This window comes from Hyperolius riggenbachi, chromosome 2 (genome assembly GCF_040937935.1).
Source record: "Hyperolius riggenbachi isolate aHypRig1 chromosome 2, aHypRig1.pri, whole genome shotgun sequence".
Taxonomy (NCBI): domain Eukaryota; kingdom Metazoa; phylum Chordata; class Amphibia; order Anura; family Hyperoliidae; genus Hyperolius; species Hyperolius riggenbachi.
Window position 1 is genome coordinate 180,230,717 of NC_090647.1, and position 18,462 is coordinate 180,249,178.

The 18,462-nt window shown below is 42.7% G+C and overlaps 1 protein-coding gene across 2 annotated transcripts in view; it reads right to left on the reverse strand.

The window, feature by feature from the left end:
• Positions 1 to 1,081: 1,081 nt before the first annotated feature.
• DIS3 (DIS3 homolog, exosome endoribonuclease and 3'-5' exoribonuclease) overlaps positions 1,082 to 18,462 on the reverse strand; it is an 85,047-nt gene continuing 67,666 nt past the window's right edge. For both annotated transcript variants that reach the window (XM_068267847.1, XM_068267848.1), the window contains exons 19-22: positions 17,664 to 17,832; positions 7,673 to 7,831; positions 3,818 to 3,940; positions 1,082 to 1,408 (exon numbers count right to left, since the gene is read on the reverse strand). In XM_068267847.1, coding sequence (XP_068123948.1) covers positions 1,325 to 1,408; positions 3,818 to 3,940; positions 7,673 to 7,831; positions 17,664 to 17,832 — 535 coding nt within the window. In that variant the 3' untranslated portion in view covers positions 1,082 to 1,324. The remainder of the gene's footprint in view (positions 1,409 to 3,817; positions 3,941 to 7,672; positions 7,832 to 17,663; positions 17,833 to 18,462) is intronic.

The window sequence follows — 18,462 nt, forward strand, 5'->3', positions numbered from 1 at the left end:
CATGTGCAGTGGAAATGTTTTTTATGATGCTGTGTGTAGGGTTTTTTATGATGCTGTGTATAGGGTCTTTTATAATTGTAATGTCAGCGGTGCAATTGACAATAGATGTGAATAGGTAGTGATTATTGTTACAGTCTTCACCTTTCTTTTTTTAGGTCGGTGTCCACGGGTAGCCTTAGTGGAGTGCCCTAGGATCACGGTCAGTTACTATTTATTAGATGGGTAGCCTGATTTGGAGTGCCCTTATGATGATAGGGTTTTAGAATTAATGAATAAATAAATTTTGTAGTTTGGTAATTTTGTATTATCTGTATGTATTTATAATGCATATATCTATGAATTCAAATAATTGATGAGCTCATATAATGGGCTTGTATCTGTGATAGTAAGGTGTGGCCAGTGTCTAGTTAACGACCACCGCGCCCCCTAGTGGAGGGGTGTGGTTCTTGTGCTATTATAAATGTGTGTGTTGTGATTGGTTTCATTTTACACCTGATGAAGAACCGTGAAGGTTCGTAACATGTAGTGTTGCTCCACCATCAATATACGCTTTAAATAGCAAGCCAGTTGTGTGCCGCCTCTTCACTGTATGCACGATTTGAATCCCCAGGGGGGGTGACCTGGGGGGGGCGTGGCACCGGCGGAATCAGGAATATTCTTACTGAAGTTGTTCCAGGACTGTGACCTATGGCCATTGTATGCTGAAATGAAACTGGAGTTGTTCTACTTTAGAGTTTTGTAGTGTGTAAGATTTTTTTTTTCTTAGGTGAACTTTATGAACATCTATTTTTTTCCACACACTATGTAACATTATCTATTTAAGAGATACTTCAAAACTTCAATTACATGGTATTTCAAAGTGTATTAAAATGGATAGACGCTAATAGTTTAGCACTTTTCCAATAGTGGATTCGATATGATGCACACATACCACATCCTTTTTAATCATTATATCATCATAAATAATGAATTATATTGCTGAATGATTTGTTTACATGAATATCTAGGCATTCTCTTTTCCCTACGTTTTTACAGTAAGTGGCTCAATTTGATATATTAATCTGATTAAAACAAGCAAATGGAAGGTTTAGCACAGTCTTTATGTACTTTAAAATATACAAGTTTGCAAATTACACAAGTTTTACATGGCAATGTGTTATTGCTTGGCTATGAACAAAACTAGTACATAAAATAGAAAGAAACAATGATCTGTCAATATTCCTCACAGGGCTGATATATTTCATTACATAATAAAAATGCCTAAACCAGTTGTAAAAATGTATAAAAAGACACCATGTTAAATAATTTTACAATTAAAATAGTACTATTTTGCCAGCTTGGTCTTCTTGGGTTCAGGTTCTCCATTGATGGTATTTTGGTCATTTTCACCAATGGAAATGCCTGGAATCTATTGCAAAAAAAAAAGTAAAAGGAAAAAGGCAATAAGATGTGAGAAATAAGACGTCTTCCTTATGCTGTGTACATATGTACACAAGTAAAATAACATCAATTATCTGATGTGCTGACCAACTTTGTAGTTTTGAATCAGAGGAAAAAATGTAGACTGAAATTCCTGGAAGCAGAAAATCTGGAGCCCTGACTGTCACTTACCCTTTACAAAAGAACATCTCTTATGAAGTAATAGAAATTACAGTAATGATATTTAATTGTGACTGGATACAGGATGCCAGTGGACCACTTATCAGTTCACTATACTGTGCTATAAAGATGGAGCATGTGTTTGCACTGCCCGGCCTTATGCTCCTTTCATCTTTAAGGCTGCTTACACACTAAGACGTTACAGGCGCACGTTGGTGCAGCCTGTAACGCTCCCCCAATGCACAGCAATGTAACACAAGTAGGCTGTTCACACTGCCCATGTTGCTTTACATGTAACGCTGCACGTTCTCCCGAAAGTGCAGCATGCTACGGCGTTACAGCGGATTAAGCCGCGTTAGACTGTTTGCACATGCTCAGTCATGTTGGGGAGGAGCGGAGAGCGGCTAGGCACATGGCTAATTAATATTCACTGCACGTTGTGACGTGCAGGGTTTACTTCCTGGTGCGGCCGCTCTGTGCGGCGATTGGCCGGCGGGACCACGTGATGCCGCATGCGTCCAAGAGTACGCATCACGGACGCCAGAGTGAGCTGCACAACGCGACATTAACGTAGCACCTAACGCAAGGTCTTGGTGTGCAAGTAGCCTTAATAAACCCAAGGAGAATGCCACTTCCATTTTGCATGGCAGTGTCTCCTGCCAATCCTAGTCTTTATACTCATTTGTCACAACATATATCCTATTGTGGATCATTGAGAATGGGATTTGTGGTAAACAGCAAAGTTTGTGGGATCTTATACATCTGCAGATGTGACCTGATTGCAATGATTATAACTCTTATAGGAGTTTGCTAACATTTTCTAGCCTACTAGAACTTTGAGCTGATGAGGTGTATTTGTTGTTCCAGCTAAAAACTATTCCCTCCCCAAAAATCTAGCACAAAGCTCCGGTATTGTATATTTTCCCATAACGCAGCATAACCTCCCTTGGTGCAGAATGCTTACACAACTTCATCCCTTCCTCTCTGGCTAATGAAAAAGGAAAAAACCTCAAACTTAACTCAACTCAGTCCCACAACACTAGCCCTTGCCCAAAAGACCACTGCAGAATTCAGCCCAATATCAGGCCCCATCTCCACATGACAAATCCTCCTGATGTGCCAATGCGCAGCAATGAGGATTCAGAAGTGATCTGCAGGAAAATGATGCAATTTTTTTTCTTCCAGCATGCAATTCGAAAGCAGCCTACTGATTTCAATAGGCTGTCATTCCATATCAGACTTCGCCTTGCAGAAAACCTGGAGAAATAACGTCATGTGAAAACTGAGCTACAGTCTCCTGCAGGCCACTGACTGGCTCATATGTACTGGTTCAGATCTGTTCCGCATGGCATTGCCAGCACATAATTGGGTCCTGGAAAGATTGTGGTAAATACAGCTGTTTCAGTTTTGTATTTTCCCCACCATGTGTGCTCCTCTGTTTGTGAGCATTGCCCATTCTACATCCCTTTAGCACTGACTATTTACAGTATAAAGACATGCTGGCAGTTTTTACTCTCCTTGTGTCTCTTGTGACTGAAAGTCATTCAAGGTTTGCTTACTTCACATCATTTTCAGAGAACTTATTGCCAGCAGTTAAAACGGTCTGCCTGAGAATAGATAACTAGAACTGATAGTAGATGAGGGAGGGGCCAGGACAGATGAGACTTCCATCTCCTGTGCTAGTCCTTAACTCCATTTTATTTATTTTTGTATGTGCAGGCCACTGTACATAAGATATATTTATGGTGGAAGTATAGAAAACTAGTAAAGGATCAAAGCGAAATGTTTCACCAATAATGTTTCCAAACAGATGAATCACAAAATATTAACCAAATGAGTGGGTTTACCCAGTGCTGGTGCCAACATATATTTTCAGAATATACATTTCTTATTTATTTTAAACATTTACATCATGGTACTGGCATGTTCCAAAAAATTGCAGAGAACGATTATCTGTTTCTGGACCTTGGTAATTGAAATCTACGTCTTGTTTGGGAGCGGTTATCCCTGCCAGGGCAAAGATTTCAATCATTCATTGGCTCCTGACCCCGTGATTGCTGTGAGCCAATCACAGCATTTAAAAAGGGATCAAACGGCTCTGGTCTTAAATAGTCCAGAGACGTCGAGTGTGGGAAAGGATTCTGCTAACTTTTGAATACAAAATCATTAACGAGAAAAGTACAGAATACACAAGTTACTAAATATGAGCTCTACTGACCTTGGGCTCCACCAATGCCATCCGGATCTTCTGGTGCTGAATATTTGAGGCATCCAAAGAGATTCTGACTTTCACTTTATCAAACATGTAGAATGCTGTGTTTTCCACAGTAAGAGAAGGAATCTTAAAGCAATACATTAGATTATATTAGAGAAGATATAACTGGCTTAGAGAAAACAAGCAAGCAGACCTTTCAGTTCTTTATTATTATTACAGGATCTTCTCAAAAAATTAGCATATTGTGATAAAGTTCATTATTTTCTGTAATGTACTGATAAACATTAGACTTTCATATATTTTAGATTCAAATACACACAACTGAAGTAGTTCTCGCCTTTTATTGTTTTAATATTGATGATTTTGGCATACAGCTCATGAAAACACAAATTTCATATCTCAAAAAATTAGCATATTTCATCCAACCAATAAAAGAAAACTGTTTTTAAAACCAAAAAAAGTCAACCTTCAAATAATTATGTTCAGTTATGCACTTAATACTTGGTCAGGAATCCTTTTGCAGAAATGACTGCTTCAATGCGGCGTGGCATGGAGGCAATCAGCCTGTGGCACTGCTCAGGTGTTATGGAGGCCCAGGATGCTTCGATAGCGGCCTTAAGCTCATCCAGAGTGTTGGGTCTTGCGTCTCTAAACTTTCTCTTCACAATATCCCACAGATTCTCTATGGGGTTCAGGTCAGGAGAGTTGGCAGGCCAATTCAGCACAGTAATACTATGGTCAGTAAACCATTTACCAGCGGTTTTGGCATTGAGAGCAGGTGCCAGGTCGTGCTGAAAAATGAAATCTTCATCTCCATAAACCTTTTCAGCAGATTGAAGCATGAAGTGCTCCAAAATCTCCTGATAGCTAGCTGCATTGACCCTGCCCTTGATAAAACACAGTGAACCAACACCAGCAGCTGACATGGCACCCCAGACCATCACTGACTGTGGGTACTTGACACTGGACTTCAGGCATTTTGGCATTTCCATCACCCCAGTCTTCCTCCAGACTCTGGCACCTTGATTTCCGAATGACATGTAAAAGTTGCTTTCATCTGAAAAAAGTACTTTGGACCACTGAGCAACAGTCCAGTGCTGCTTCTCTATAGCCCAGGTCAGGCGCTTCTGCCGCTGTTTCTGGTTCAAAAGTGGGTACATGCTTCCATCTGCTGAAAAGCTTTATGGAGATGAAGATTTCATTTTTCAGCACGACCTGGCCCCTGCTTACAGTGCCAAAACCACTGATAAATGGTTTATTGACCATGGTATTACTGTGCTCAATTGGCCTGCCAACTCTCCTGAACTGAACCCCATAGAGAATCTGTGGGATATTGTGAAGAGAAAGTTGAGAGACACAAGACCCAACACTCTGGATGAGCTTAAGGCTGCTATCGAAGCATCCAGGGCCTCCATAACACCTGAGCAGTGCCACAGGCTGATTGCCTCCATGCCACGCCGCATTGAAGCAGTCATTTCTGCAAAAGGATTTGCGACCAAGTATTGAGTGCATAACTGAACAAAATTATTTGAAGGTTGACTTTTTGTTTTAAAAACACTTTTCTTTTATTGGTCGGATGAAATATGCTAATTTTTTGAGATAGGAAATTTGGGTTTTTATGAGCTGTATGCCAAAATCATCAATATTAAAACAATAAAAGGCTTGAACTACTTCAGTTGTATGTATTTGAATCTAAAATATATGAAAGTCTAATGTTTATCAGTACATTACAGAAAATAATGAACTTTTTCACAATATGCTAATTTTTTGAGAAGATCCTGTACTTCTGTTCCAGAAAAAAATGGGCATTTGGCAAGGTTTAGATGCATTCAGATATTCAGAAAGGGAGCATCAAGGCCTAGTTTCCCAACAATTAATTAGTAAAAAGACAATACCAAACAATAATGCTTCTTTTACACTGCAAATTGCAATTCCGATTTTCACTGGATTCTAGCAACAGAAGAAGAAAAAAACAGGAAAAATGCAGCATGCAGGACTTTTTTTAATTGCATAAAATCGGAAATCGGGATCGCATCTAGTGTAAAAGAGCCCCGATACAAAATTCATACATAATCCAATCCATTATCTCTCACGGGTCTTCTTGTCAGTATTTAGCAAGTTCAGACTCAGAATACTATTTCACTTATTAAACCTGACAACCTGGCAGGAGATGACATTGACAACTGCTCACTGGAACTGAAACCACAGACATGCCTATACTGATTCTATGCTTAGTATGTCTGTTGATCTGTTGTTGGATCTCTTTTGCCCAAGGGATCATATACCAATCCCTGCTGGGCAACTAAGTGCTGATGCACCAGCACCCTCTGGCTGGTGACTAGTCTGTTAATGATGAGCGTGAGCAATGGAGCGGCTTCTGGCAGGTAGGAGGAGCAGTGAGGACTATGCAATCACACAAATCTTGGGTGCCGGGCATCGCTAAACATCCGATATGCCAGATCTTTAGCGATCGCCGTGCAGCTGCTATATACACACTGGTTTGACTGCCTGATTCTCAGCCATGACTGTTGTCACGCCATGGCCAAGTTCAGACGTATCCAGTGACGCTGGTGCTTATCCAGTGACGCTGGTACTATACAATTTTAGGGGTATGAGAGGCACCCACAAAAAAAGAGGGAGGTGGTATAGGTGAAGTTCATTAATAAGGAAGTACTTACCCCTGGAAATGTAAAAACAAACAAGCCTATATAACAAAGACTTTTATCACATGCACCAAACAGCATAGTACATGGCTCCCACCCACAACCTAAAGGTATCAGTGCCGCTAGATGGTCACAAGCAGACGTGTGTCAACGGCACTTTTTAAAGCAACCAGGCTCTACTTGCTGGTTGTACTGATTTGTACTCCAACTACATGAATCAATAAGCAGATTTTATGTATTATTCCTGCACCATCATTTAGTATACTAATGCATTGAGTAGTGCTCACCTTCTCTTTACAAATTTCATGTACTGTATATACTCAAGTACAAGTCTAGAAATTTAGGTCTGACTCACTAAATAAAAGTATAGGGGTCGACTTTTTTACGGGTCACGAGCAATACAGAGCACACTGAGTAATGTGTGTACCGTTAGTGACAATCTCATTTGCAGCAATTTACCCACTGATAAGTTATACTTTGAGGAAAGGAAATGCCAAGAAAGCACAGGTCTGAAAGTCCTGGCCACAACAATTACCAAGGGAAGGGGCAGGGGGGAAATACTGGGCTGCATAAAAGGGAATAAATAATTGCTGCACTTGGGGGCCTGGAGGAGGTATTGGCTGCACTTAAGGGACAGAATGGGTTAATGGCTGCAATACCGTATGCAGTAGTGTCATTAACCTGTCCTGAGTCCCAAGTGCAGCCAAACTTTGCTGGGTAGACTTATACTTGAGTCAATAAAAAACCAGCTTAAAGAGAATCTGTACTCTAATATTCTTACACTAAAAGCATACCATTCTATTCCTTATTTTCTCCTGTGCCCCTCTGTGCTGTTTCTGCCACTATCTGCTGCAATCCTGGATTGTAATTAACAGTTTTAAACTAACCAGCTTGTGATAGGCTCACATAAACAGAGTGTGTGAGTCATACAGAGTGTGCAGGGGGCCTGCAGAGGGTGTGGATCGCTTCTATCCAATCACAAGCAGCCCTGCACATTCCACACATTCAAGCCTTAGCCCGACAGACACGACAGAGGAAAGGAGCTTTATTACAGAGACAGTGCAATTAGGAAAGGCTGCAGTAAGCCAGAGCACATTAGAACAGGCATAGGAACTTATAGAATAGAAGAACTAAGGCTGAAAAATGTGTTACAGAGTCTCTTTGTATAGATACAAAACGAATATACTGGACTTACCTCATCATTGTAAACTAGCTTAGGCTTTACTCTGTCTTTTTCCTCAAAGAACACTGTACCTTCTAAACCAAACTTGGGTATCAAAACCACAATTGCATTTTTCCTGACAAATAATATGAATCCTTCTTCATTCATAATACCTTTGGTTTTGAAAAACAACTGAGGAGAAAAAAAATGTTATTAAAAAGACTATTCAGCAACTTTCCCCTGCACTAAGTATATCAAGTCCCGCATCAAGCTCAATGAACCCCAATAACTGAAAGTCGTTAGCTCCTCCCACCCAGTTTAGGCTGCAGCCAGAAGAGACATGGGTACTGTGTCAAGTTGGAAAAAGAAAACCTTTGTTAACAGAAGCTGCCTAATTCAATTTTTCTTTTACTTGGTCTGTAAAATTACTGCAGTCAAACTTCCTCGCTCTTTAATCTACATTTGTTCTTTAAATGTAGTTGATCTAAACCAGAATATGGCCAGGATTCGTGAATCAGTGGCATGAAACAAAAGCTCTGGTTACAGGTCACTGATTCAAAAAGTAGTGAAAGGCATATGAAGACCATAGCAGGCAGAATCCACTGCAAGTCACTGATGACAAGATGTCAAGTTCACTATAAAGCAATTCTGAAGCGAGAACAAACAATAGGGAAAGTCCGCACTTCCAGCTAATAGTAACAGTGGGATGTGCCTGGATCTGGAGTTGTCAGCAAGCAATTCCAATCTTGTATTAATAAAGATGAGTCCGGCACAATCCATAAATGCTCTTTTTTCTTTATTGTCAGATCACCGACATCTCCAACAACGTTTCGGAGGGCAAACCTCCTTTACCAAGTAACAGCCAGTATCTGACATATAGTATCACTAACATTTCTTATATACATCCTTATTCAAAAACTGACCAATCAGCGCAGTCGGCCGCTCTATGGCGACCAATCCCCTGCGTCCGCCTAGCGGACCTGATGGGGAACTTCTAATTTACATACTAGCGCTGTGCCTACCAATGGAAGAGCAGAAGGAGCGGCTATTTCTGCACGGAGAGAGGACGGACTTTCCCTGCCGCCACGTGCCGGCGCCGACCAATGGAGGAACAGTCTGTGATGACATCATGTCAGGCTCCGCCCGACTAGCGAGCGGACCTGACAGGAGACCGATTCCCCGAGGACGGGAATCCCCGCCCTCTGGTTGCGCTGCATCTCAGTGTAACAGGGCGGATACGCCATAATCCACCCGCCCACTGTAGCTAGGCGACAAGGAGGAAGCCTCCGTCCGGCGTCCATGCGCTCCTATATAAACAAACCAAGAAACACAATGCAGTGGCCATATCTAGTTACTAAATAATGTATATATCAATCATACTTATCTACTCCTTTCTTAAAGGGCACCATAAGCAGCAACAGAGCATCTACAAAAACAAAAGTAATATCAATTTAGATTAACGGAAGCATATCATAGTCCCTGTTCATACCTCTAGGTTCTAAAGTGTCCAGTCTACGTATCCAAACCGCTTCTCTATATAATAGTTTTTTAATTCTATCCCCACCCCGTCTCAAGGGCTGGACCTGTTCTAATATTTGAAAACGCAACTGATTTACTGAATGTCTTGCCTCTGCAAAATGATTAGGTATTGATAATTCTACTGCATTGTTTCTAATGGTACTTTTATGGGCTGACAATCTTACTTTCATAGGTTGTGAAGTTTGTCCTATATATAATAGCCCACATGGGCATTTAAGTGCATACACAATATATAGCGTGAATTACAATCAAATTGACCTTTAATATAAAATCTTGTCCCCGAATGTGGATGGCAAATATAGCTCCCCTTAATGATTTTTTTTTTCGGCGTCCATGCGCTCCCATATAAACAAACCAAGAAACACAATGCAGTGGCCATATCTAGTTACTAAATAATGTATATATCAATCATACTTATCTACTCCTTTCTGACTGCTGAGCAAGGCCAAGGAAAAAATTAAGTCACCAGCCAACAGACAGGGAAGACATAGGCCTGGTTATCACAAAAGAATACCTTTTGTGAGTCAATTTAATGTATATAGCGATAGGATTGCGGGCATCATACGCAGCAACTGGAATCTATTTAAAACAGCATTTCCTCATATTGAGGAATTCCAAAACTTACCCCTTATGTCATACAAACGGGCTCCTACATTAAGGGACAAATTAGTGCGGGCAGATATGGGTACCCAAAAGCGGGGGGGGGGGGGGGTGACTTGGTCAACCCGACCTAATGGCACCTACCCATGCCTCAACTGTGTACACTGTCATAGTGTCATTAAGGGGAGCTATATTTGCCATCCACATTCGGGGACAAGATTTTATATTAAAGGTCAATTTGATTGTAATTCACGCTATATAGTGTATGCACTTAAATGCCCATGTGGGCTATTATATATAGGACAAACTTCACAACCTATGAAAGTAAGATTGTCAGCCCATAAAAGTACCATTAGAAACAATGCAGTAGAATTATCAATACCTAATCATTTTGCAGAGGCAAGACATTCAGTAAATCAGTTGCGTTTTCAAATATTAGAACAGGTCCAGCCCTTGAGACGGGGTGGGGATAGAATTAAAAAACTATTATATAGAGAAGCGGTTTGGATACGTAGACTGGACACTTTAGAACCTAGAGGTATGAACAGGGACTATGATATGCTTCCGTTTATCTAAATTGATATTACTTTTGTTTTTGTAGATGCTCTGTTGCTGCGTATGGTGCCCTTTAAGAAAGGGGTAGATAAGTATGATTGATATATATATATATATAATAGAGTAAGTGCATCAACCTTCAAGCAAGAAGAAGAAGTAGCGCCCTGCCCCCAGGGCCGGTCCAAGCAAGAAGAAGGGGCTGGCCCAAGCAAGAAGAAGGGGCTGGTCCAAGCAAGAAGAAGAAGAAGTAGTGTCATATCAAACCAAGGGCAAAGAGGGATAATTTGCATATTCAGTAGCAGCGCATTGTGGGTAACCACAAATGTTCACTTATAGCTGAATTAATGCAGATTTGCTTCTGTTTTAAGAAGGAAAATTACACCAAGCTTTGCTTTTTTTAGTAGGAGGGCTTTTTGGTCTCTTTTATCCTCCTATACATTCTTAGTAGTTTGGGTCACCCTGAGCTGCTTGGTTACTCTGTTGTACTGGTCCAAGCCCTATCTCATACAGCCTTATCAATCCCTGCTATGTACTGATGAGGACTAAATATCTGAAATAGGCTTTCACATGTGGGTTTGATATGACTGTGTAAAAGTTAAACCTATAGGCTTGCTTGCCTTACCAAGGTTGAAAAGGAATAATTTGCATATTTAGTAGTGGTGCATTGTAGGTAATTACAAATGTTCACTTATAGCTGAATTATTGCAGATTTCTCCTGTTTTAAGAAGGCAAATTACACCAAGCTTTGAATTTTTTTAGTAGAAGGTCTTTTTGGTCCCTTTTATCCACCTATACATTTTGAGTGGTTTGGGTCACCCTGAGCTGCTTGGTTACTCTGTTGTACTGGTCCAAGTCCATATGATCTCATACATCCATATCAATCCTTGCCATGTACAGATGAGGACCAAAAGTCTGAAACAGGCTGTCACATGTGGGTTTGACATGGCTGTGTAAAATTTAAAGCTGTAGACTTGCTATACACCAGTGGTTCTGGATGCTTGCTTGGCTTACTAAGGGTGAAAATGAATTATTTGCATATTTAGTAGTAGTGCATTGTGGGTAACCACAAATGTTCACTTATAGCTGAATTATTGCATATTTCCTTCTGTTTTAGGAAGGCAAATTACACCAAGCTTTGCTTTTTTTAGTAGGAGGTCTTTTTGGTCTCTTTTATCCCCCTATACATTCCGAGTAGTTTGGGTCACCCTGAGCGGCTTGGTTACTCTGTTGTACTCGTCCAAGCCCTATCTCACACAGCCGTATCAATCCCTGCCATGTACTAATGAGGACTAAAAGTCTGAAACATGCTATCTACATGTGGGTTTGATATGACTGTGTAAAATTTAAAGCTATACGATTGGCTTAACAAGGGGGAAAAGGGGTAATTTGCATATTTAGTAGCAGTGCATTGTGGGTAACCACAAATGATCACTTATAGCTGAAATATTGCAGATTTACTTCTGTTTTAAAAAGGCAAATGATACCAATACAGTGTGCAGCATTGCAGGAAGTGACGACAGTGGAACGCACGATGGAACACGGAAGAGGTGAGTCATCCCCGACCGCTGCCCCTTATCAATAGTGGCGGCTGCTACTGTGCTTAAGCAGGAGGGGGAGCGCACATGGGGGACCCAGGTGAGGGGGGGGTTCCTGCTGAGCTTAAGCTGGAGGTAGAGCACACATGGGGGACCCAGTTGAGGGGGGGGGGGGTCAAACCCCCCTCCCAGCCACTGTGCCCAATACCCCCTTCCTGCCCTCTACCCTCTTAGGCGGCGTATGCTACGCTGCGGGTCGGCTAGTATACTTTATTTAGTAACTAGATATGGCCACTGCATTGTGTTTCTTGGTTTGTTTATATGGGAGCGCATGGACGCCGGACGGAGGCGTCCTCCTTGTCGCCTAGCTACAGTGGGCGGGTGGATTATGGCGTATCCGCCCTGTTACACTGAGATGCGGCGCAACCAGAGGGCGGGGATTCCCGTCCTCGGGGAATCAGTCTCCTGTCAGGTCCGCTCGCTAGTCGGGCGGAGCCTGACATGATGTCATCACAGACTGTTCCACCATTGGTCGGCGCCGGCACGTGGCGGCAGGGAAAGTCCGTCCTCTCTCCGTGCGGAAATAGCCGCTCCTTCTGCTCTTCCATTGGTAGGCACAGCGCTAGTATGTAAATTAGAAGTTCCCCATCAGGTCCGCTAGCCGGACGCAGGGGGATTGGTCGCCATAGAGCGGCCGACTGCGCTGATTGGTCAGTTTTTGAATAAGGATGTATATAAGAAATGTTAGTGATACTATATGTCAGATACTGGCTGTTACTTGATAAAGGAGGTTTGCCCTCCGAAACGTTGTTGGAGATGTCGGTGATCTGACAATAAAGAAAAAAGAGCATTTATGGATGAAGCGAGAATAAACTTATGAGATAATGAATTGCATGTGTAGTACAGCTAACACATAGAGCCCATAGGTATCAAAAAAATCCAGCTACATCAGTAGGGTGAAAAAGTCAAAAATCTTTTATTCTTAATCCATCATCAGTGTTGCAATAAAAAGCTCACGCGTATCGGAGCTCACGCGTATCGGAGCATAGAATGGCTCCTTAATCATAGCTATGATTAAGGAGCCATTCTATGCTCCGATATGCGTGAGCTTTTTATTGCAACACTGATGTTGGATTAAGAATAAAAGATTTTCGACTTTTTCACCCTACTTCTGGTGTAGCGGGATTTTTTTGATACCTATGGACTTCTGGCACTCTGACTCCCATGCTCCCAGTTAAGTACACACGTGTGTGTAGCAGTCTCCTTCCTTCCTGAGTTTTAACACATAGAGCATTGGTAGCAAAGAACAGAGTCTCATTGTTTTCCAGTACAGAAAGAGTTAAAAACCTTCAGTTATCTATGCAAAACCGCTTCTCTGAGCTATATGACCAACTTGGGTTAAATACAGTCATTTTTTGAAACACTTAAACATCCAAGAAACATTGAGACAGCTTGAGATAAGGTTTACAGCAGGAAAGTTCAAAGGGTCATTATTTGTGCTTTGTTTTATAGCTTAAAAGAGAGTGTGTTTTTAAAACTGCAACAGTATGATGCAATGTTATAAAAAAGCTATATAACTGAAAGTAAAAATATGAGACTCTTTTCTTTGCTGCTAGTGTTCTATTCATTATCTGTACTTCTATTCATTATCCGTACTTACTTACAGGGAGAAAAATGTATACGTTCCGGGGCTTCCTCCAGCCCCCTCCAGGCTGATCGCTCCCTCACCATCCTCCTCCGCCTGGATCATCTGGAATCTGCTCCCGAAAGTCCTTTGGTCTAGGGCATTCTGCGCTTGTCCGGCCGTGCGCGCTCACCTGTCGCACTCCCGTCATCAGGAACATTCTAGTAGCAGTAAGCCCCAGACTGGAGGACTTTCAGGGCCAAATTCCAGATGATCCAGGCGGTGGAGGAGGACGGCGAGGGAGCGATCAGCCTGGGGGCTGGAGGAAGGCCCAGGTATGTGTAATTTCTCTCCCTCGCCTTCTCATGTTCACTTTAAAGTGAGCCTAGAATGAAATTAAACTGGAAAAAAAATCTACCCTATTCAATTAGGAATTTCTTAAGAAACCCAAATTCTTTTTCTTAACCACCTGCAGAAGCTACAGCACTTTATATATGAAATGTGCGGGGCTTAATTGTTTAAAAGGGGAAAAGGCAATGGCTTCCTTCCGCGTCTATCGCATTTATATTGTATTCTTTATTAGAACACGGGGTTTTTTTTTTTACTGTTTAAGCATCTTTCAAATTTATGGTATCTACTTGCTTTCATTCCAACAGTACAAGCATAAAGAAGTGATATTACAAGTGAAAGGTCCCTTTTCCATTAGCTGCAATTTGTTTGGAATTGCAAAACACACATACAATTCCAAACAAGGTGGAATGCTATTTCCATTGATGCATTTCGATTTTGTTAGAAATGCAATTGCATCCCGTTGCAATTAACGCTTGTGCGAGCCCTTCTGATTCCTGAAGTCACTAGGGAAAATTATTTCAATGTGGCCCAAGGCAGGATTCCAAGAGTCTCCTCCCCAACAGTCTTTTTGGTAAATTGCCACACAAGGGAGTTTGGAGGCCAAGAGGGGGCCCCATGGTGATTTTGCCGAGGGGTCTGTAGGTTGTTGCTCCGCTTCACCTCAAACTGACAATATTTCAACCAGAAACACTATCAGCTCCTCTGGTTGGGAAGGCAGGGTGTGGTTATTCTTTTACTGCTCACATTGATGCACATCTGAAGCTCTGGAGGGCCACGTAAAATGACAAGGAAGGCCACATTCGGCCCTCAGAACTTGAGTTTGACACCTGTGACCTAGACAAATATTTCTGGAACAAAGTGTTCTTGGTAGACAAGGAACACAGCCTTATTTCACCATAGTACCAGAAGCAGTGGCGTAGCTAAGGAGCGATGCAAGTTTTACAATGGGGCCCCCCCAAGCACTCTATACATAACAATTGATACGGCGCACCAAAACCTGCCAATGGCAACTACAGTGTCAGAGGTGCAAGTAGGGGATGGGGAGCAGCTTGTTAATGATTACCACTATTCAACGTATCCATAGAAGTGATTATTATGAGCACAGGACCAATAGAGAGCTAATACTGCTGTTGAGGGAGGGCCCCTCTGGCCCAAGGGCCCCGATGCGGTCGCAACCTCTGCACCCCCTATTGCTACACCCCTGACCAGAGGACACGTTTGGTGAAATCAAACACTATATTTCATCGGAAGAATCTTATAACAGCTGTAAAGCATGATGGCGGAAAAAGTTATGCTTTCAAGTGGCTTTGCTGAATCAGGGCCAGGAGAGTTTACCATCATAAAATCCTATACAATAAACCCCGTGTCCATGCGTCCTCTCCTGTCCCTGTGTCCATACCTTTGCACTACTGCGCATGTGTGGCACGTGGGCGGCCGTTGGGTCAAGAAGAGAACAGGGCCAGGGGTGGGGGCATGTGCGCTGATATGCGGCAGCAGTGACAGGGGCGGGAGGGTGGTTGTGAGGGAGGCCTAGAGCCCGCTATTGTAACAGGCTTAGGCCTACTAGTCCGCTATAAATTTACAATTGTACCTGAGAGTGTTTGACCATAATATGAGATCATCTGTCAGACGTTGGTCTTTCTACATTACTATGACTCTAAATTCCAAGTAAATGAACTAAGGAATGACAAAGAAAAAGTCTGGTTCTAGAACAGTCAACTCAAAATGTTCTGCATGGAGGATTTCACCAAATGAATATAAGAGATACATTACCGGTAGTTAGATAGTTTAAAGAAGTTGTTTCTGTTTAAGGACCACTTTCACAAAAAATGTTAAAATTAAAATACCGTATATTCCGGCGTATAAGATGACTGGGCGTATAAGACGACCCCCAACTTTTCCAGTTAAAATATAGAGTTTGGTATATACTCTCCGTATAAGACTACTCCTCTTCAAAACATTGCTCCTCCATCCTCAAAATGGTAAAAAGAAAATAGTACTGGGATTACAAGTCATCCAGGGGAGGGAAAAGAGATTGGGCTGTGCTTTTGATAGAACTGGGCGTCAGTATTTGTGCCAGGCAGAGCTTTAAAATTACATACCGGGTACAGCGGTCTTGGTGGAAAGGACCTCTCTCTGGGTCCCACTATGTCCTCCAGCAGCCTTGGCGGTCCTCTCGTGTCCTGTGCCCCCTTATTTCCTCCACTGTCCCCCTGCATCATCCATGCCTGTGCCCCGTGTTTGAAAAATCAGTTTCCATTGAAAGCTGCAAACCCGATAGCATCTTGCGAGCAGCCACTCGCGTGGGTAACAGGGCAGCTTCCTGGTTCCGGGTCACCTGACTGGTGACACGTACATAGTCATCAGTCAGGTGACCCGGAACCAGGAAGCTGCCCTGTTACCCACGTGAGCGTCTGCTCGCAAGATGCTATCGGGTTTGCAGCTTTCAATGGAAACTGCTTTTTCAAACACGGGGCACAGGCATGGACGATGCAGGGGGACAGTGGAGGAAATAGGGGGACCCAGGACACGAGAGAACCACCAAGGCTGCTTGCTGCACCCGGTACATTATTTAAAGCTCTGCCTGGAACAACCCCGCACCTGACACCCGGCGTATAAGACGACCCCCCACTTTGCAGAAGATTTTCAGGGGTTAAAAAGTCGTCTTATATGCCGGAATATACGGTATATGTAAACACATACAAATTATAAGTCTGTTTCTTCCAGAGTAAAGTGCGGAACTGAACGGTTTTTGACTAGTCCATCTCTTCACAGGGAATTCTCAGTATTTAATTTATTCTTTACCAAAGCACTCTTGGAAAGGATTTATGCAAAGATGCAGGCTGTCCCAACTACCTGTTTGCCCACTATTCTGGCAGTAGGACTGAGCAACTGCACTTCAGTAAGTGCTACGAATTCCACATGAGGAGATGGACTAGTCCAAAACCTGTTTTTTCAGATTTCTACTACCTAGTGTAAGTGACAGCAACATAGGAGAAAAGTAATTTATAGCACATTTTACTCTGGAAGAAATGTAAGTTTTATTTATGTTTTCATGTATTTTAAATGTTGAAATTTTTTTCACCATAATGGTCCTTCAAAGGGGTTAAAAATGTACCAAAGGATGTCTGGATAAAGTACAGGTTAAAAAAACACCACCTTTGAAAGAGGAGACCAGTGTTCAAATCCTGGCTGGAGCCAGTTACGTATTCAGGAAGGAATCCTTAGGCAAGAATCCCTACTGCTCTAGGGTGGCCCACTAAGTGCGCTCGTGGTGGCAATTATGTTGACAATTGTTGACAATTATGTTGATAATTAATAACACTATTAAAGTCAGGTATTCGACCCAATGGCATAATAACTCTTCCACTATTTCATACTATACTTTCCTAGTGGTTCTGGGTCACCCCGAGCTGCTTGGTTAGTCTGTTGTTATGGTCCAAGCCCTATCCCATAGAGCCATATCAATCCCTGCCATGTGCTGCTGAGGAAGACCAAAAGTCCAAAACAGGCTGTCTACATTTGGGGTTGGTGTGGCTCTGTAAAATTGAAAGCTATAGGCGTGCTATATACCAGCGGTTCTGGATGCATCAGGGGCATAGTTAGAAAATGTGCATATTTAGTAGCAGTGCATTGTGGGTAACCAAAGATGTTCACTTATAAAGCTGAATGATCACAAATACCTTCTGTTTTAAGAAGGCAAACCACACTAAGCATTGCTTTTTAGAAGGAGGGCTTGTCGATCTCTTTTAGTCCCCTATACTTTTCTTTGTGGTTTCGGTCAACCTGAGCTGCTTGGTTACTCTCTTGCTCAACATACCTGAGTGTGAAATGCAACGGAAGCCCTCTGTGAATACTGGGCCATTTTATGCCTGTAGTTTATATTTTTGCAGATTTCGGACACTTTCTGTTTGTCTGTGAGATCGGGGTACGTAGAATCTGCTCCCACTGCTACAGCAAGAAGTCTGTGGACTATGACATCAGCATACCTAGAAAGATGGAAGATTTTAAATTGAGTATTACCAACATAAGCCAATCCCCCTGAGACAGTTGCTGTGTTGGCCAAGCATGTAGAGAACACAGTTTTCAAAAAGAAACTCACATAAATGAGTGTGCTTGAAGGCAAATTCTACTTAAAGAGACTCTGAAGCGAGAATAAAACTCGCTTCAGAGCTTATATTCAGCAGGGGCATGTGTGCCCCTGCTAAAACGCCGCTATCCTGCGGCTGAACGGGGGTCCCTTACCCCCCAAATCCCCCCTTGCAAAATCTACGACCAACTTGGTCGTAGATTTTGCTACTGCTGGAGGCAAGGCTAACGGCTGCAGCCCTGCCTCTCAGCGAGTCTATCAGCGGCGGATCTCCGCCTCTCCCCCGCCCCTCTCAGTGAAGGAAGTCTGAGAGGGGCAGGCCAGAGGCGGAGATACGCGCTGACAGACACGTGTGAGGCAGGGCTGCGGCCATTAGCCCTGCCTCAAGCAGGAAGCGCTCCCCGCACAGCACGGAGGGGATTAGGGAGGCAAGGGACCCCCGTTCAGCCGCGGGATAGCGGCGTTTTAGCAGGGGCACACATGCCCCTGCTGAATATAAGAGCTGAAGCGAGTTTTATTCTCGCTTCAG